Here is a 21,409-nt window from a genome sequence, read left to right as displayed (position 1 = left end):
CAGTTGACGCCAGCGTCCTCACTTCCCACATTCACACACCAATGGTGGCAAGCTCACACCGACCGACTCATTAAGGTACATGTGAACTGAGGCCTCTAATTCATCTATACAAAATCTTAGCTTTGGTAGACTACCTATAGGCATATCTTAAATAGAATTTTAAACATATTGCATATAGGCTATGCATTTTACACTTTTAGGATATGCCAAGTATAGCAATATTATTTTATTTATTTATTTCTGTATTCAATCAGATTTGTTATGATATAACACAGAACATGCTTCTCCATTTTACTATTTCGAGAACACTAAATAATAGAATAGACCTATATTATAGGCTTAGGCAGCCTATAGCCTATAGGGTCCATTTAAATCATCTGCCACTGAGATGATCGCTGTGTGGTAAATATTATCTGAGTGCTGACTTAGAGCTTGTCAGCGACAAAATGGCCTCTGCCATCACTGGTAGAATTTCGCTCTGTTCCATTTAGCTTGTGTTCAGGCTTGCTTGGTTATTGAGCCCAGAGCTCCATAGTGGACACATCATCATGATCACACTAGAATAAAGAGACAGAGGCGCTCAAGTCCCGCCTGTCATGTGTGTGTGTCGGTCTCCCTGCAGGCAGTCACCATTAACGGGCCCTGCTGTCTGTCTGGGGATTGGAGCAGGGGGTTTGTCAGTAAATAAGCCCACCCTTCCCCGGCCACTAGGCTATGGTGTGTGTGTATGAGCGAGAGACAGACCAAAGCCAGACGGCTCGGTGACGAAAATAGACAACCCCAGTCATCACATCACATACACACACACACACACACACACACACACACACACACACACACACACACACACACACACACAAGGACGCGACAATAGCGACCATACAGGACGGGACCGACGGTGGGTGTGCGTTGTCTTTCTTGATGACACATTGGTCGCGATGGAGGGAGAGATGCAGCCCGCGGACGAAGGACCCTGCGCCCCGAAGATGTGCCGCCAGCAGCGGGGTCCCTACAGCACCCTCAAGCCCCTCCACAACAACAAGAGGTCCGCCGCCGCGGGCAAGTCGCGCTTTGACAGATCCACCGTGGTCGAGGTCCCTCTGTTCGGCGACGGCGGCGGACACCACTTCACCTACCACCCCGGGCAGGCGCATCCGTTCCAGCCGCATCACCATCACCACGCAGCGGCGGCGGCGGCGGCAGCATCGTCGACCCGGCAGAGCCAGCAGCATGAAACCGCCGCCACAACCAGCACAGCGACCATCAGCAGCAGTCAGCAGCATCAACACCGCTTCCCCTGTGAGAACAGGCCAAGTAGCAGCAGAGCGGCGACATCCAGCGTAGCAGCATCACTTGGCAGCCAGCAGCAGCAGAGACGGGCCAGCAGCAGCAGCCTCTCAGCGGGTAGCCATGACTCCAGATATGCGCCTGGAAGAGCCGCGCTCAGCAGCCACGAGTCCCCGGACTGCACGTACGGCATAAGCTCAGGTTGGTTTCCAAACTTTTTCTTTTTGAAATGTGTGTGAAGAAATGGTTGCTTGTAAAACTTAAAAAAAAAGAATTGTGTGAAGTCTGTGTGATGACTGATGAGAGACTAGAGTAGCTTAGTATAGGGAACAGAGAGGGAGCCCACTTCAAGGTGTGTACTGTATATAGGATGGTTTATAGACTAGGCTTAGGTTTATGGTTATCATCTCAAATATCATCATTTGGAGTCCTACATTAATGTATACGCCTTTTTGCCTTGATTTTGTGCCAGCTAGGGAACCCCTAATTCCCCCATACGATGTCGATTTGTGTGGTTGAACATTATTTCCAAGATTTGTTGGGGAAAAGCATATATTCAATGAAATCTCACAACGCATCACATCGTGGTGCGGTGTGGGCTTGTAGATCGGCTATTTTCAAATAACCAATGTAGACAAAGTGGTTAACTTCCGGGGACCCCTGTAACCCTCTCTCTAGGAATCGAATGACGTGTGATGATAAGAGTGCCCCTCACTTCACACAAGTGTGATTCGTAATATTCCAAAGGCCTGTGTTCAGCACACAAGAATGGTCGAGGGAAACATGACATTTATGCTGAGAACATCTCCTTTGTTTTTTTTTCTCCTACATTAGCTAGCCTATTCTTTCCCATTTCCTTCTCTCTGCATCGATTGGTCCAATGTTGTATGAGAGCGAGGGCAGTCTCGATGGAAACTAGTGTTTATGTATGCTGAAATCCATAATTACATTGTGGTGTGTGTGTGTGTGTGTGTGTGTGTGTGTGTGTGTGTGTGTGTGTGTGTGTGTGCATATACTGCACGTGCCTCATTTTATTCCATATTGTTCATTTCATTTGCTTCTCGAATGAAAAAATGGATTCCTGAGAACAGGGCTGGGTCCACCATGGGAACCTACAGTACATTAAGAAGAAAACAATCAAATCTATTCCCAATACTACTACTGCTCCTCTAAATCAAACATTCTCATCTCTAAACAGATATTAATGCTGCGTTTATTGTCCTTTTGCGGGCCCGCAACCGTTCGATCTTCTACACAGCCCAGGAATATATGTTTAGTGCGGTTAAATTGTGCTCGAGGGCCGCTATAGACTATACATGTCAGTGAATACAAGATGAGATTTGGGGTGTCACGTCCACCTGCAATGTGCCATGATGTGAATCATAAGCTCAGGTGTCCAAAACGGTTGCTTTTCAGCATTCAAATTCAAAAATGGCAAAAGCAGATCTACAAGCAGATCTACAGGCTGTGATGCAGATCTACAAGCTCGATCTACAAGCATGTACTGTAGATCTGCTACTTTTTATACTTTTGTGTGATGCTGTTGTATGATGATCAAGTACAGTGTTAATTTACAAGAAAACACAAAGTTACAATATTGGATATACGTAAGAGCAGTGTCTACATATCTGAGCTCGTAGATCGCCTACCTTCAAAATATTTATTTTATACATTTTGAACTGAAAACATTCTGAACCATGAGTACTTTTACTTTTCGTACTTTAAGTATATTTTGATGCAGATACTTTTGTACTTTTACTAAAGTACATTTTGAATACGGGACTTCTACTTGTAACTTGTAACAAGATCCATTTTTTGCAGTTTTGGAAGTTCTGTTCTGTCGAGTCTGGACCCTGTTAATGCATGGTTGTGGCAGAAGTACAGCGTTGACAGACAATTAACCCCTTCAGCCAATCAGCGAAACAAAAATCACACCCGTGTGAAGTCAGGGGCGCTCTTATCATTATACATCATCATACATCATCTCATGAACAACTGAATTTATGTGATTGGTTAGCCGATTTGCTCGTCTACATTTGATGTAAATTTTCCCTTCATTGTCAATGGCATTTAATGTTTGTGTTGGCACGAATTTACGTCATATTTGGCGGACATAATGGTGCCACTTTCAACCTATAGCCTCACGAGCTATGCAGCTCATATGCTTTCAACCTACGTAAGTATAGGTGCTATAGAGCGTCGCAGTCCCGCCCCCTACCAGGGCCCAGGAAATGATTCCCCGTTCATTTTCCTCATAGACATTTCAAAAAGTATTTATTTAAAGACCTTTTAAGCCTCGTACAAAGCCAACTTTTGTCGTGACAAATCATGACAACAAACACAATTTATTGGGCCGAACAATTAGAAAGAAGAAAAAACGGCAGGTTTGTTGTTTTTCTTCTTTGTAATTATTTGTTTGGTCCAAAATATTGTGTTTGTTGTCATGAGTTGTCACAACTCCAGTTGGCTTTGTCCGCGGCGTACCCGTCTTTAAATAAATACTTTTAAAAATGTCTATGGGAAAAATGCATTGGGAATCATTTCCTGGGCCTGGCGTCGTCATGAAAGGGGGCGGGACTGCGATGCTCTATAGGTCAGTGGTTCCCAAACGTTTTAATGTCAAGGAACCCCCAATTTGACACTAATTAGCCTGCGGACCCCCATTTGAAGAGCTATGCCAGGGACCCCCATAAGAGAAGATCGAGATGGCCGTCGGGATCGGGAGTCGAACCCACGGCACACTGACAGACTGGATTACCAGCCACGGTGCCCAGACAGCTATGCCAGCCACCCACTAAGTGTCGGTTAAAAAAAAAAAAGCTCAGCCCTGTGTAGTGTACTGTACAATCTTCTGTTACATACGTATTGGTAAGCAAACAATACAAACCTGATCACAGCTCTTCTCCTCTGCTTGTCTCAAACAATTTGACATCTTTTTCATTTTCCAATGACCCAGCCACGAGTTTGGCGTGCAATAATGCAAATTGCATCTAAAAGCCGTCCCAAAGAGTTGTGATTAAAATAAATGGGGCTCATAAATGTGCCTCCGCCGAGCATGTTGTATTTAATGAAAGTTTATGAGGCTCTCTGAGGCGCGCAGTGCTATGGAAGCGGGCAGAGAGGAGGAGGGGGATATCAGATACATCTCCACGGGTAAACAGAGACCGTGTGCATATTAATAAATGCGACACGCATCTGTGCCAGGCCGATAGACACGTCTCAGTGACTGGCAGAGCAGTGGGGGTGGGGGTGTGTGTGTGTGTGTGTGTGTGTGTGTGTGTGTGTGTGTGTGTGTGTGTGTGTGTGTGTGTGTGTGTGTGTGTGTGTGTGTGTGTGTGTGTGTGTGTGTGTGTGTGTGTGTGTGTGTGTGTGTGTGTGTGTGTGTGTGTGTGTGTGTGTGTTTGTGCGCGCGTGCGTGCGTGTGCACGTACGAGTATAGGCATACTTGCAAGGGCCAAATTGCCTTTTGCGTTTATCATTGCTGTCGGGCAGAAACCTCTTACCTCCATATTTTAACTTTTTATATAAATTAACACCCTACCCCAGGCTCCCAGTTACTGCCTGCACAGAGTACAAACACTGATGTTGACCTACAAAGCAATCAAATGTATGGCACGCCCATACCTTGAAAGCCTGATCCAACCCTACAAGCCCTTCCCTCACTCAGATCAGCTAACACAGGGAAGACGCCCCTTTTGGCTCTGGAGCGTATGTGCTCAAGGGAGGGCAAAAAAATCCCGAGATTCCTTGCGAAGCCCCGCGGAAGCATGAGTGTGCGTCACAGAGCGCATGTTCGGGTCTGATAAGTCCCGGAAAAGATGCGCTGTGATTGGCCAGTAGTCACTTGAGTGGCAGCACCAGTGTAATTACATTACAGTTAGAACTGCAGCCACTGGCCTGGGCCGCGCTGAGTGGTCCAGGCACCTATGTCGCGGGTTGAAGTCCCGAGCCCCTCTGCCTTTTCTGCATGTCTTCCCCCCGTCTCTCTTCCCCTTTCCTGTCAAATTACTGTACCCTATCAATAAAAGCAAAAAAGCCTAGAAAAAAAGAACTGCAGTCACTCCCAATCTTCTCAGACAGATGTTGACCCGGCATTGAGTGCGTACAGTTTCAATGTACAGATTAGATGTTCTGCTGTGCGTGCGTGCGTGTGTGCGTGCGTGTGTGGACTAATAATCATTAGGGAGGGATGCCATTGAGAGGTGATTAGACCATGACAATCAGGGGGGGCTGTAGTCCTGTATAGCAGCTTAGTACTCTTCTCTTCTGAGACACTGAAACTCACCTGAGCGTCTCATCAGGCGAGGTGTTTAGCCATAAAAATTGCTTTTAGCAGGAAATGCCCAAAACACGCAAGAAAAAGAAAAACATATAAAAGAAAGAAAAACACCTAACACCCCACGTCTTTCACACATTTTTCCGTAGAGAATCGTCTTATCTTGGACGCCTTTGCCCAGCAGTGCAGCCGCGTCCTCAGCCTCCTGAACAATGGCCGCCTCCTGGAGCCCCCCTCCTCCTCCCCGGCGGTGACCTCCAACATCAAGCAGGAGGGCGGCAGCCCGGGTGGGGGAGGCCAGGCCCTCCTCCAGGGGGGCCACGGCTCCTCCCTGGTGGTGGGGAAGCCCCCGAGGGCGGAGGAAAGCAGCTCCACCACCGAGCCGGACCAGGACGCCCAGCGGACTCAGTGGAACCAGCAGCAGACCTCGGCTTTCCTCCGCATCTTCACCGACTCCCTGCAGACCTACCTGCTGACGGGGCCTCAACAGCAGCAGGTATAGGGATGCTGGATCAATCAGTGGATAATGAGAGTTGAGACGAAGAACCATTTAAGTCCATCGTTTATCCTGTCTCCTCCTTAAAAAGTCCCAACTGTCCTGAACCATAAATTATAAATGATGGATTTGTAAATGGTTCTTTGTCTCAACTCTTGTCTTGACTTGAGGCAAGGTGATGGTTATGCTTTAAAGCCCAAACTCTTGGTCGGGACCCATTTGTGGGTCGCGGACACATTTGTGTCCTACACATTTTTATAGTTTCCTACATTTGGTTTTTAATTATTATTATTTAAAAATATTAAAAAAAAAGATTCCCCAAAAGGTTTTGCATGAATTAAAAATAGATTGAATTAATTTAATTCAGTAGTTTCATGAAGAAATAAAAGAAAAATCTAAGAAATTTGAAAACAAATGTTATAGAAGTCTTGGGGGAGAAGTACAATAGCACAGTGGTTCCCAAAGTGGGGTCCAGGTCCAGAGAGAGTTCCAGGGGTAAATGATAATTAGGAACCAAATGGACCCTTATGGGTCTGTAACTTAGAGAGTGTACATTCTCAGAGTGAAATTATTTTACAATATACATTGGGGTCCCAGAGATAGAAATGCTATTAAAAAGGGGGTCTGCATGTCAAACTGGGGGTCCTTGAAATTAAACGGCTTGAGAATCACTGCTAGAGCCGTAAAAATCTTCTCTTATGGGAGGTCCCTGGCATATATTTTCAAATGGGGGTCCGTGGGCTAATTAGTGTCAATTTGGGGGTCCTTGACATGATCAAGTTTGGGAACCACTGCAGTAGCACTCAGGCCGGTGGTACGGTAGTTCTGCCAAAGAGCACAGGTCTCAAACAGGGGGGCAGTCAGCCAGATATTTCGTGAAGCCTCATTTGAAATCGGTAGTTCATATAATGGCCTGTTGTGGCGCTGGACCGGACCCAAAAAGCCCCATAGCTCCATAGAGGCCCATGTATTTTGGCCCAACTTCACCTAGACTGTATTACCTTAATAAACATGGTCATGAATACTTTCTTCTTCCAGTCACTAGTTTAAAGTCTCATTTCTAATGTCATAATATTCTTTTTGGAAAATTATGGTCCCATTAATTAAAAAAATGACCATAAAGAAAAAAAAACCATCGCGTATGTTCTGAGGGGCGTGGCTACCATTACAGTCTATGATCGGGATTCCCCTCCCACTCGAGTCAAAATAAAAACCAACGGAGAAGAAGGGGGGAAGTCCCGCCTCGTTGTCTGGGCAGCCAATGACCAGCTGGTATACAAAACGGAGCCAGCCAATGGCCAGCTGGTACCAAAGATGGCGACTTACATCAGGAATTAGCATATTATTACAGGCTTCATTTTACGTTCATGTTAGACCCGGGGAACGCTTTGTCCATATTTTTTACAGTCTATGGTCTCAAACCATACTTCTACTAGTTGCTACAAGGACAAGCAGTACCAAAACAATCGCTATCAGGCCTAGTGGAGACATCTAGGCTCTTGCATATCAAGGTATGGCAAAATATAAATGTTAGATATAAGCAACCACAATAACAATGTAGTATAATGAACAATTGTTCTGCATACCGACATTTTGGGCGATATCCGATCACTGAGTAATTGCATGGTCAAATTGACCATTTGCATACCAGTTTAAGACAGAGTGCTGTGATCCGCCCCCCCCCCCAAAAAAACATGATCATTAGGTATTATTGATTATGATTATACTAGGAGGAAGATTCTTGTCAACAAAGTGTTACAATTATGTTTTTTTATATGGCCACACCCACCAGTTCATTAACCTTTGCACAACCCACATGAACTGAAGCCGTGGCCACACCTATTGTGGTATGATGGTTAAGAGGGAGAGGTTAGGGAAGGGGATGATAATTTAGTGTGTCACTAAAGTTGTGTATTTCGTTTGGGACTTTTGACTCAAAAAGTTTGAATATGGAGATAAGAGTTTTCTGCCCAACAGCAACAATATATTATTCGGTATTGCATATTTATTTAGGTCGATATATTGCCGATACAATGACCATGACAATCATGCCCCAACCCCCCTTGCAGCAGGCGCACCTGGCCGTCGCAGGGGGCCTGAAGGACGAGCGGTGCCCACCGGCCGAGCCCAGGTCTGGGGTCTCCCCAGAGGGCCCCACCCTGGGGGGAGGAGGAGGAGGAGGCTGGAGTTCGCCGACTCCATCCGAGTCCTACGGCCACCCGTCGTCCACGCTGCCCGAGGAGGATGAGGAGGAGGAGGAGAGCTGCTGCCCGCGCTGCCTGGAGCTGGAGCAGGAGGTGCTGTCCCTGCAGCAGGAGAACGAGGAGCTCCGCAACAAGCTGGACACCGTGCCGGGTACGAGAGCACTGTCGAGTCCGAGTCAAAACCGAGTGTGGGAGGGGGTTCAGACCGTGCTATTCCATTCAGGACCTGAATGGCATATCGGTGATATCCTTTTAGACGAGGGGCCCTATCTTTGTCAGTGCCTAACACATATCCCTAAACTTCTTTGCCTTTTTTACTATTTTGAAAAACACTTTTGGATAGTTCAAAGTTCAAACAGCCAATCTACAATCTACTGTACATCTGTTGATGTAGATTGGCTAGTTGAACAATAGTAAAAAAAAAGGCAAAGAAGTTTAGGGATAAGGGGTTAGGCATTGACGAAAATAGGGCCCTAAGTGCTTGACTGTACTCTTTACTGTTTACATTTCTGACTAATTTAAAGTATTCAATCAATCGATCAATATTAATCTGGTGTTTTTCTTCTTGCAGTGCCCTGTCAAAATGTACTGGACTACTTCAAGACTGTTCTCCAGTTCCATAACCAGCTGGTTCAGCCCATGCCAGAGGAGCAGCTTGTTGAAGTGAGGTTAACACTATGTTGCCGGGGAATTCTTCAAAATATTTCCAATACGTTTACTTCTACTCCACTACATCTAAGGCCTCACTCACACCTTTCGATCTAGCATACAACATTGATGCATGCTAGATGTAAGCAAGATGTAAGTGTCCCCAATGCATTTCCAATGGAAGTCACATGGTTTGATACAACATTTTGGACTACAAGCTGTTGTATGGCTTTCGGCTGTGTTTCGACTGCCCCCCTCCCCCTCATACAACACAAATGTTGTGTCAAACCATGTGACTCCAATTGGAAATGCATTGGGGCAAGATGTATCACACCCTTTGTATACAACAAGCATACATCAGTCTGTTGCGAAGGTGTGAGTGAGGCCTTAAGGGCCTTGCAAACTGGGAGCGATAAAACGTGCCTAATAGTTCATTTTCAATGAGACCTGCGTTTTTGCTCGGAGAAGTGGCTGTGCGACAACGCAAGCGTATTTACGTGAGCGCGGTCCTGTGATTTTGTTGCGTCATTGTCGTCGTTGATCCAGGCAACAACGTGTGCGTTCCTCGCTCCCCGTTTGCAAGGCCCTTTAGGGGTTTCCATATAAAGATGTTGGCAGTAGAATGGATCAACCCATGTGGGTTCATGCAGTAGCTGCATCTGCATGCAAACACAACTATATATAGTAAAGTGGTTAAAATGATTGTGATGATATATTAACACATTTCGCTGGGGACCCCTAATGATTTACCTAAAGTGCCAATGATTTACTGCAGACCATCTGTCATAGCTCACGCATGCACGTAGAATTTAACATTTAATCCCATATAGATTTGTTGTTTGTATTTATTATTCACATACAGTATATCTCTGCTGTCGGGCAGAAACCAACTATGTCCAAAATATTAACTTTTCTGTAAATTAAAAAAGAGATGTTTTTAAAACAACAATACTGCCTCATCAAAGTTGGTATGATGACTTTATACATTGTTAGATGTGTCCTTATCATCACTTTACCCAGCTCCAATGGCGTTTAGTTACAGTGAAGACAGACAGGAAAGAGAGGGGGAGAGACATGCAGCAAAGGTTGTCATGAATGGGTCAGGCCAGAGCCCATATGTGGCATGCGCCTGGAAACCTATAGGCCAGCGGGCGCCCCGGTTTGGAGGTTTTGGACCATTAATGTGGAGATAGTTGTCTATCAGTATCAGTCGAAGTCAGACGAAAAACAAAAATAAATAAAACTATGTTGGAGTTGAACGACAGTTTGATGATCCAATGGACTTAAGAGGTTTAGTCAGAAGCGTATAGATCTAAATAAACCTCTCTCTCTCTCTCTCTCTCTCTCTCTCTCTCTCCAGGAAGAAGAACAACAAACAGTCTTTGAGGTCAGTAATGTTTTCACAATGGTGTTTACATTGAAGCCTGCAATGGGCTGACACACACATATTACTCCAGTTTCTGTTTCATACGGCATTCATGCATTTTGATGATTAATGGGATATAATATGTGCCAGTCACAGACTTTGGTTTTGACATTAGGAAAATAAGTAGCTAGGTATTCCAGTGTGTACTTTACTGTCCATGTGTCTCAAAACCTCTCTGTCGGGTGGAAACCTCAACATGTCCAAAACTGTTGCTTTTCAGGATTAAAAAATAGCAGATCGACAAGCTCAAAATGTGTGTATACGTTTCTGCCCTATACAGCAACGAAAAGTGTCTTTGTGAGCAGAGTATAGTGGAGGCAGGGTGGCATGTTGAAAGTGTCCCCATGTCTCAGTCTGTATGAATGAAAGATCTTTGTTGTTTTTGTTTGGGAACCTGGGGCCTATTTCACGAAACTTGTATTAACTAATCCAGGATTTAATACAAAACCAGGTTTGTTAAATCCTGGTCTGTACAGCCTGGTTTATTCCGTCCCACTAAAGCCAAGCGGGCGGATTTGGCGAGCCAGGATCATCAAGCCTGGCTAAATACACAGCCTGGCCCTTTCTCACTAGACCCATTCGATGGAACACAGATTTACTGATGCTTCTTCTTCGCGGGGTATTATGGCAGTTGGCATCCTTAATAGTTGCATTACTGCCCCCCTGGACCCCCAAAATTTATTTCGCTGCGGACCCTCATCTCAGCACAAACTTTCACGATTGTTCGCACTATGAGCTTGTAGATCTGCTGTTTTTGAATAGCTACATAATATAAAATGTGGTTAAAGTGGTTAAAACGACGAACAACTCCTGTTCCTCTTTGTGTTTTCCTCTTCCAGGGCAGCAAACAGCTCCTGGGGAACTATCCGCTCTTCATCTCCAACAAGCAATGGGACGAGGCGGTGAACTCTTCCAAAAAGGACGGCCGCCGGCTGCTGCGCTACCTGATCCGCTTCGTGTTCACCACGGACGAGCTCAAGTACTCGTGTGGCCTGGGCAAGAGGAAGCGCTCGGTCCACTCCGGAGAGCCCGGCGTGGAGAGACGACCGCTCAACCCCGTCAAAGTCAGCTGCCTCAGAGGTATACGACAACACCGGCCGAAAATAATAATAGCTAAAGTTGTTCCACTGTCAATCAAAGCACTCAATAACAGATGACTAACTACTGGGGGGAACGGGGAAGACCTTATGATGGGAGAGTGCAATACTGTAATACTTGAACCTCTTGATATACTGTATTTGCACAGTGTGGGTAGGATAATTATTTTTTGTACTATGAACTGTATTTTTTGTACTATGAACTGAGTGTATGTATGTATGTATGTATGTATGTATGTATGTATGTAATGTATGTATGTAATGTATAACGCTGTCTCTTGGTGCCCAAGACAAATTTCTCCTCCAATAAAGGCTAATTGAATTGAATTGAAAAATAAATACATGCTACAGTATGTCATATCTGAAAGGGTTTGATGCTAAAAGAAGTTCAAAATGGTGGAAATGGGTACTATAATTAGGGCTGCAACAGTTACAGATGTAGTGCCGTGATTTTTTTGATCATCAGGTATCACCAGGTATTGTTATGATATAAGGAGGAAGATTTCTTTTTCAAAAAAGTGTATGGTATTTGTTAAAATGTCGTTTTTATGTGGACACGCCCACAGCGCTAGTCGCTAACCCATGTTAGCAACCATATTCACGATATGAAAACAACGGGTTCGTTTTAACCTGCCACGGGTTAGTTGTAACTTGCCACGCATGTTGGGGGCCACAGGTGAGCTTTAACCTGAGGCACGGGGTTAGTTGAAACCCGGCAGTGCATGTCGGGAGCCAGTCTTGTCGAACTAATGCCTGTCGGACTCTTAGTATGTCTCCTAAACCTAACCTCACAGGAAGCCACGGGTTAGTTGTAGCCTGCCACGCATGTCTGGAGCCACGGGTGAGTTTTAACCTGCAGCACAGGGTTAGTTGTAACCGGTAGCGCATGTTGGGAGCGACGGTGTTGTCGAACTAATGCCTGTCGGACTATTAGTATGTCTAACCAACATATGCACCCCCCAAAGAAGGCGCCACTCACTTCATACGAGTGTGATTATTTGTACCTATATTCAGCTATTAGTGTAGATTTCCGTCTTACACAACAAACTTTAAATTCCCATTGACAATGAATGGAGAATTTTACTTCATCTACATCGGCTATTTTAACTATTCAAAAAATTGAAGTTTAGGTATAATGGGTTTAGCATGGACGAAAATAGAGCCCAACAGTGTCTATTTTGCGTCATGATGATGTACAATGATAAGACCGCCCCTCATTTCACACGGGTGTGAATTGTTCTATTCCTCCAGAGTTCATCCGGATGCACTGTGCCTCCAACCCGGACTGGTGGATGCCGAGCGAGGAGCAGATCAACAAGGTGTTCAGCGACGCGGTGGGGCACGCGCGCCAGGGCCGCGCCGTGGGCACCTTCCTGGGCAGCAGCGGCAGCAGCACCAGCAGCCTCTACATGGAGGCCTTCGACGGCCACCTCTCCCAAGACGAACTGTACCTGAAAGGATGCCAAAACGGCCAGGCGGACTGAGGGTGGTGAACCCCCCGTCCCCACCTCCCCACCTCCCAGGGTGGTGCATGTGTTTGGGCTGACGTACTAACAGTACTAAAGTCATGAGTCCGACACCCTACCCAAAACCAAACCCTAAACCTATAACCTCACAGAAAGCCACGGGTTAGTTTTAACCTGCCATGGGTTCGTTTTAACCTGCCACACAAGGCGGGAGCCGCTGGTTAGTTTTAACCCGCCACAGGTTAGCTTTGACCTGCCACGCATGTCGGGAGCCACGGGTTTGTTTTAACCTGCCAAGGGTTTGTTTTAACCTGCCACACATCGGGAGCCACATGTTCGTTTTAACCCGCCACGGGTTAGTTGTAACCGGCCACGCATGTCGGGAGCGACGGCGTTGTCGGACTAATGCCTGTCGGACTGTTAGCATGTCTAACCAACGTATGCACCCCCCTCCCAGGGGTCCTTGAGGGGGTTCCAGGGGGTTGTCTAACAAACGTATGCACCCCCCTCCCAGGGGTCCTTGAGGGGGTTCCAGGGGGTTGTCTAACAAACGTATGCACCCCCCTCCCAGGGGTCCTTGAGGGGGTTCCAGGGGGTTGTCTAACAAACGTATGCACCCCCCTCCCAGGGGTCCTTGAGGGGGTTCCAGGGGGTTGTCTAACAAACGTATGCACCCCCCTCCCAGGGGTCCTTGAGGGGGTTCCAGGGGGTACTCAGACGAAATGATTGATAGTATAAGGAACCGAATGGACCCCTTGCCGGTCTGTAAAGGGTAATTCACACCAAGCACTATAACGATGATTATGTGACCGTCTGCACCGATCAGCGATAACTGTAAACAGTCCAGCTGTGTCAGAGCACGCGTGGACGAGGAGAGGCCTGGCCCCATTTCCACCGCAGGGTTGAACCAGTTCCGTTCTTTTGAGCCAGTACCAGAGAGTTTACACTGAAAATTAATAGGTTCAGAACCCTAAAAGTTGGTTCAAAACTGGAACCAAAAAATAATTTTTTACTGTTTTTTTCATGCCCTGAATGAACTGGGAACCAAAGTGGGCGTGTCACTATTCTACAGGTTGGAATATCATTTAAAAAAAAGAAAAGGGAAACAGTAACTGGCCTGCTATTGGCAATAATTGAATATGTTCTATGCTCACACACCATTTTGGAACTTGGGCTCCTTCCCTACTTCCGTGTTACCGATGATACTAATTAAGGCTCTGTTCCATTCTGGTCAAACAGAGTCAGGGTGCTGCTACTGTGCATGTTGGCTCACTGGAAACACTCTGCTACACCAGTGGGTCTCAAAGTGTCTTTGAGTGGGTTCCAAATGACCCTGTACAGGTCTGTAACTCTGAGAGTGTACAAATGGAACCAAATGGACCCTTACAGTTCCATTTAAGTTATGGGGGTCCTTGAAATTAAAAGGTTAGTGACACTATGTTTATACACTAAATGGAACAGAGCCAAGCCCCCAGAAAGGCTGGCCAACCTCGAAGCTGCAAGACGTAGTGGTCAGAGCTGGAACTGCAGCGAGCCCCTGCATTTAGCATGAGGAAACCTTAGAGATTAATAGAGACTTCACCGGATTTCTCCTCCCATCCACGCATGAGGCGATTTCACTCCTTCCGGGTAGGAACAGAGTGCATTCTGGGATGGATTTGCCCAAACACATGAACGCGCTGGCCATCTTTGTGCCATTTGCGGGCGTTCACGTATGAAACAGTGTTCACGTGTCATGGGCCAAATAATATGAACGTGCGCAATGATAGTCAACGGACCAGCGCTGGCTCGAGCTGCACTACCAAATTCGGCCACTATGTCCATTTTGCCTCAGGGTTTCCTCCTGGTGCCGTCTCTATTAATACATACTCCCTAGGAGGAAACCCTGTGCAGCTGGGGTTTAACATTGAGCACTTCACAGTTTGGATTGCAGGGGGCTGGGCAGTCCGCCCTCTATCCTTTATAACTCTATGGAAGGGTCCCGTAAGTGGGAAGAGTTATTCTGTGTGCGTATAGAGCCCATTTCCACCATGAAATGGACACGACCGGTCATATATATTTCGACACATTGCTGGCCATTCCTGACCTGGGATTACTGGGGACTCCTGCTCCCCAACTGGTCATACTCATAGCCATAGTTATCGCTGTAGTTATCGTGCTTGATGTGAACAACTCTTCATTCTGAGAGTGTACGAATGTATTGAACCAACATTTGGCTCCATTCACCCACTCTCAGAGGGAGGGGGTCCATGGCCTATAATGCAATAGCAAGCTGGGTGTCCTTGAAATTAAAATGTTTGAGAACCATTAACGTACAGTACTAAGAAGCACCCCACCCCCCGAAAAAACACTGACCATCTGCTGTCCCTGCACAGGCAGAGTAAAACATTCCATTGGAAGTAGACCAACAGAACTGTTGTAATCCCCTTTTTAAACAGGTTTCGTAGCGTTTTTTTGTTTTGTTTTACCAGCATGGATTTGGTTGATGAAAAAGAAGAACCTAAAGGCAGACAGACACACACATGAACGTGTGTCGCGCTTGCACACGCACGCACGCACTCAACACACACACAGACACACACATGCGTGTCTGAATAGCATTTGTCTATACACTACTACGCATAGTCTACTTTAATAACTAACATTACAGTGTCTTGCTATGTTTATATATTTTTATTACATATAGCCTAATTTCTCTATTTCCTAGAGATGTATTTTCTATTTTACAAATCATTCCAAGACAGCATGTTCATTCTTACAACAGAACAGATATTAAAGTATAATTTCAAAGACACTACCAGTGGCCAGCTAGCATGTGAGCAGAGCGGCGGTGAATGCCACACCTCTCTCCAGGGGTCTGTTGTCAGCACCGTTGGTAGAGTAGCCTTTGCACCACGGGTTTGATCCCGGGCACCAACTCAGTATTTAGTCATTTGCGCACCCTCTTGAAAACGAGATGGTTCATCTCAAGGGGTTTACTCCTAATAAAGACATTTCAGACAGTGAATATTTACTTACTGGTGTAGAGTGCATAATTTGCAGTATTTCTGAACGGTCATTTGATTGGAGTGGATAGGGCAAAGAATCCACAACCGTCACATTTTGCAATGGCACTTCATCCGACCGTCATTGTTGTCATGTAACCTGAAGACGCAAACCATTAGTCAGTCAGTGCTTGGAATATTCGATCGGCGATGATCTGCGCATTCGTCCGAATGACCAAGAAAGAGTGACGCGCGGCCCAGGTCCATTCAGCTCTCGGAGCGTATATCCAAATGCACGAAGTGGTGTACTTTAAATGGGGTGGCACCTTGCCTGGCACCTCAACGGGCATCGCATTCAAGGGGGTGGCCTGTGCCACCTGAGGCCACCCCCTGTAACCGCCTCTGCCTAAAGGGCTTGTCCACAGTCTCACACACCAAGTTGTGTATTTTGTAAGTGTCGTTCTAGTTGTGTGTGGACTCTGCCATCCACTTCAGTGCACGCTTTCCCCACAATAAAAGAAGACAGAAATTCCCAAGCACAGAGCCCTGAGCGACTCCGGTCAACCATATGGAGTTTTAAAGGAGAATTCCGGATTAACCTTGATCTGATTATATCCAATAACGAGTGGTACAGGTGAAAAAACTCCTAGAGCGCACTGCTCTAGGAGTGTGTGAATGTGCGTGCTGGGTCATACGCTAAATCGCTCATTTTTATCACTCAAAAATAACACTAAATAAATAAATAAACTATAGTCGTGGTGCGGTGGGGGAGAGGAGAGTGGGTTCAATGTCCCATTGGTCGTGGGGCTTAGTGTCCCAGAAGAAGGGTTAAATCCAAGGGGCCAGTGAGGCACTCCAACGTTGAAGCGCTGGGCCCTAGTGGTAAGAGGAAGGACTGCAGGTGGACCCGTGGATTCATGACGAGGCAACCGAGCGCTCAATGTTAAAGCCCAGCTGCACTTCCGCATTTGGGCACCAAAATTTGGTGCCCAAATGCTGAATCGGCGAAAAAAAGCGGAAGTAGACGGTCCTTCCGGGTGCTTCAAAATGCCACTGAGCAACTTCCACTGACTTGAATAGCGGATCAGTCTCTATCCTTTTAATACTCTATGGTGAAATCAGCCGTCAAGGGCTTCTGTCAGAATGATCCCATTGGCCGTATAGGGCTAGTCTCTCATTGGCTTAGAGGCCAGCCAATCATGAAAATCTCGCCACTACATCGCTACTAGACCACGTGACTAGAAAGTCTGATCACTGATCAGCTCTGCAAACTGATAAAAATCTACACATCTGTCTGACCGAATACTGACTGCACAGTGTTTTGTCCCAAAGGGGCTACTAATTCTTTGAATGAGCCTATGACCCAGCCAGCGTGCATGCTCTGAGCTCCGCTGCATTCTGGATGAATTTTTTTCACCTGCCTCTTCCACTGGTTGTTGGGTATAATAATAGCATCAGATTGGTAGAAGAAGAGCGCTGGTCCGAAATTACGAGACTCTCTTTAGATTTCACATTGTAAAAATGAGTCTTCCATTTGTGCTATACCCTTTTCAGTGGTTTGGTCAATAGTATTAATAGGAATATCAGTGCCCATATTAAGGGGGCAACCTAACCTCATTGAGACAAGACTGTTTTGTGTTCAATTCCACGTTTGGAAAGAGGTAAAAGTATTTAAAAGTATTAAATGTATAAGCTATACTCCTATTTGAATGTTGCCCAATTCAAAGTCAAGCTTCTGAGAAAACGTCCATGAAAGGTTTGGATAGGATGTCCTGTGTTCAACCACTGCCATTATGGAAAGTGACTGTCCATAAAATTACATATCGTTGGCTAAGCATCATTAACGAGTGCCTCAGAGAATGATTTTATAACGAGTTTCTTTATAGTTAAAAAAAGAACCGTAAAACGTATTTCTGCGAAAGAAATTAAAACAAAATTATTCCAACACAAAGTCCTTTGTGTTAAATTAACTGAGTTTACGGAATGTGTTAACTCTTCGGAGTTACATTTTACTGTGTAGATTGCTTTCTAGTGATGTTATTGAGGGTGCAAAGAAAGCTGGAAATTGACAGTCAGATACTGTACATGTCTTTATAGAAGCCTTGTTGCGCTTTGCCATTTCTTAGAAATTCCCAAGTAGGATCAATGAAAGTGCATCTCTCAGTTTGCCAAATGTATACAAAATAGTTGACACTTGGAATGGATGATGTAATTCTCTGTTTCTTTCAGAATTTGTGTCCATCCTACGTTAGCCTGGGCAGCATTCCTTTTCGGGTTTATGATCTGGTCGGGAGCGAATGATATCGCTACGCCATGTTGTAGGCTATGAGAGCTTTTATTGTTATTCTTCCGGTTTGAGGGAAAGGAAGTTCAAGTTGATGGTTCCTGCCTGATAACTACAAAACAATGACTACAACATGACGTAACGATATCATCCGCAGCTCCGCTCCAGACCGGTACCCACGGCAATTTTGTAACACAGACCAGGTTTTCCTCCTAGGACGGTGGAAAGCCTGGTGACGCGAGGTGACGCGAGGTTAATCTGTGACGTCCCTGTCGGGTGGAAACGTTGAATGTCCAAAACTGTTACTTTTCCTGGAAATAGAAAAGAGAACCAGGTGTTCCATTGGATCCAATGTACTTATTAATTAGTCACAAGCTCTTGTTAATATTTTTCATTGGTTCAATATTTAGCACACACGCGCGCACAGACGCACACACACACACACACATACACACACACACACACACACACACACACACACACACACACTTAACCGCTTTCACTTTCCTTGCAATACAATACAATGCAACGCGTAATGTGAGCTCGTATATCGGCTATCTCCGCTACTTTTGTGCGACACTCTATACCACAAATTGACTATAAGGTATTAATTTATGAAACAACATACAAAGATGAAATATGGACATGCAAGTTTCCTGTCCGACAGCGACAATGATTTTCTTAACCACTGCTCTTCAACACAATTTACAATTCAGGCATTTACTGTAGAATATGCTCTTAATCCAGAGCAATTTTCAGTAAGCAAGGTAAACACTAGGTAATACATCAGATGCATAGTTCATCTAGGATTATGGTAAACCAAGACCCTATCATCAGTCTAAAACAGTATAATACCAAATTAAACAGATTAACTTGGCATCTGTCTACATAACATGCTATTTAACCTTTGCATAAACCTGCAAGGTTGTCAAGTCTAGGGAAAGTGAGTAAGTACACAAGCCTGGCATGCCCGTATGGTGTGTGGTCGTCATTACATCAACCTAAATCAGGCCTGGGCGATATGACTTCAGATCAACATCATGCACAATTGTGAAATTAGCAGAATTACACATTTTTTGATATTTTGCTTGCCACCGTTGTACAACAAAATGTAAAAGCGTTATGTGTTTAATCAGACTAATCCGGTTTAATTGATTTGAATGAATCTATTAGAATGTATAAGAATTAGAAAGAAAAAAATGCTTCTCGATTATTTGATCAGGATAAGTGAGATTATCGGTTCTAAATATCGGTGTCAATAATTGCCCATGCCTATAACCTGAGTACCTGACAGTGTCTAACCTGATAGTGTCCCTTTAAATACGTCTGAAATGCAAAATCCAAAACTCAAAAATATCAACTCCAAAAACAAATATATAGATACCGAAGCATTGTGGTTATAGCCCTTCTGTGTGCTTCTTTGTCTCATTTTGGCTTAATCCAAAACAGAACTATACAACGTGAACTGAGACTTAAAAAAAAAAAATCATTACAGTATGTTTTTGTTTTTTGCTTTATTAAGACTTGAGTAACAAAACTCTTTTTATTTTTTATTTACGTGTGAATGTAGATTTATTACATGACCGTGTTTAGTTACAATGATACAATGAAAAAAAGAATAGGTGACTGTGCTGTGTAAATGTGTAATATAAAGTACAATATTGTGTGAGGTGTCTTGAAATGCCACTTTTCTCTTTAAGGCCAAGTAGGAAAAAAAAAGTGCCACGGACACCTTGCTATAGGTTCTGTTGTTCTTGTGCTGTCCTGATATGAGCATTTATTTCCCTGTGATTTCTCTGCATTTTGATGGCATATGCATATTTATGCTGACTGTGTTTAACACTGTGAAAATGTCAAGATGATTTTTTACAAAACAAAAAATAAATGGAATAGTTTCTGTTGTTGGTTTTTATTTATTATGAAAAAAACAAGCCTTTGTGCTGAAAACAATAACGAAAAAGGAGTGGTTCCTCATGTAAGGCAGAGCCCTGGTTCATATAGGGGGGTAGCAAAGCTTTGATGTACAGTAGCTGGGAGCCAATCCCTGCCGGGCTTTTGTAATGTTTGTAAACAAATAGTACAATCCCTTGACCTTCAATGGAGCTGTTCAGTACTGCCACACTCCCACTAGATGTCGCTGTGATTCCAAGATACTGAATAAATACTGCTTTGTGGAGCTCAGATCATTTATCTCCTAAAGTGTTGAAATAACTATATTTGGCATACCTATTCGTTTCACGTGGATATCATTAAAGAATAGTCTCACACACAGGCCCTGTCCTCTTGAGAGAGGCAACATTGTTTCTAAAGCAAGTATGCCAGTATCCTGACCTGAGTGTATACTGTATACCCAATTCTGAACAGCATTCAGATGAAAATAGCAGAGCTATACAAATTCACAAGATCAACAATGTGAGATTGTAGGCCTAATGGAAAACAAACATACAAATATATGACAGCTCTAATTTGAGCATAATGCTAAGTTATCAGCAGCTATAGTATAGCTTAAGTATCAATTAGCCTAATCATTAATGAATAATCAATTTGGTATTGATGACCAATTGGATTTATTAGCCTATAGCCTATATATATATACCTATATAACGTGCAGCATCTATTGTATATTGTGCAAGTCATTATGAAGAGGCTTACAGCCCATACATCATGGTGACCATAAACAGTTCAACAAGCACTATAGTATTGGTGAGAGGATGATGATGACTATCTGAAATATTGATAGTATACAGAAAAGACATAATGTGAAATATTACACATATCCTATGCCAGTGGTTCTCATACATTTTCAAATCATGTTGATATATATTATTTGGCCGCGGACCCCAGTGAAAATGTTTTGTGCCAGGGACCCCCAGAAGATTTGTATTAGAAACTTATTATTAAAATTAATAAAATTATTAAAAATGTTCCACACTTTAAATATTGTTCTTATTGTTATTATTATTAGTATTATTACTACCCATATATTATTATTATTATAGCTTTATTAGCCTAAACAACACGTGGGTCTCAATCTCAGGTCCAGGGACACTGCAGGGTCAGAATTCAGAGTAGACCCCTCAGAGTGTATGGACTATGGAACCTTAACCAAATGGACCTATTCTGGGGGCGGGGGGTCCCCTATAGTTATAATACAGATTAGATTGTTTTTTGCCCTAACATGAAACTTCTCTTGTGGGGGTCCCTGGCACTAAACCTTATTGGCTATAAATCATGTCAATTT

At 44.4% G+C, this 21,409-nt stretch overlaps 1 protein-coding gene and 1 long non-coding RNA gene across 2 annotated transcripts in view; one reads left to right on the top strand and one right to left on the bottom strand.

Moving 5' to 3' along the window:
• Positions 1-21,409, bottom strand: part of LOC310873884 — a 414,042-nt gene that overhangs the window by 82,895 nt on the left and 309,738 nt on the right. The window lies entirely within an intron of this gene.
• bend4 (BEN domain containing 4) lies at positions 939-12,918 on the top strand (the record flags this gene model as incomplete). The annotated part of the gene is made up of 7 exons (XM_083785568.1): positions 939-1,488; positions 5,713-6,059; positions 8,129-8,414; positions 8,835-8,926; positions 10,272-10,298; positions 11,177-11,417; positions 12,686-12,918. The coding sequence occupies 7 exons, from the start codon at positions 939-941 to the stop codon at positions 12,916-12,918; spliced, it is 1,776 nt and encodes a 591-aa protein (XP_083641694.1).

This window comes from Protomyctophum parallelum, assembly GCF_964188405.1.
Source record: "Protomyctophum parallelum genome assembly, chromosome: 16".
In the NCBI taxonomy this organism is placed as follows: Eukaryota; Metazoa; Chordata; class Actinopteri; order Myctophiformes; family Myctophidae; genus Protomyctophum; species Protomyctophum parallelum.
Note: the sequence above shows the minus strand (reverse complement) of the source record. Positions and strands in the feature narration are given on the sequence as shown.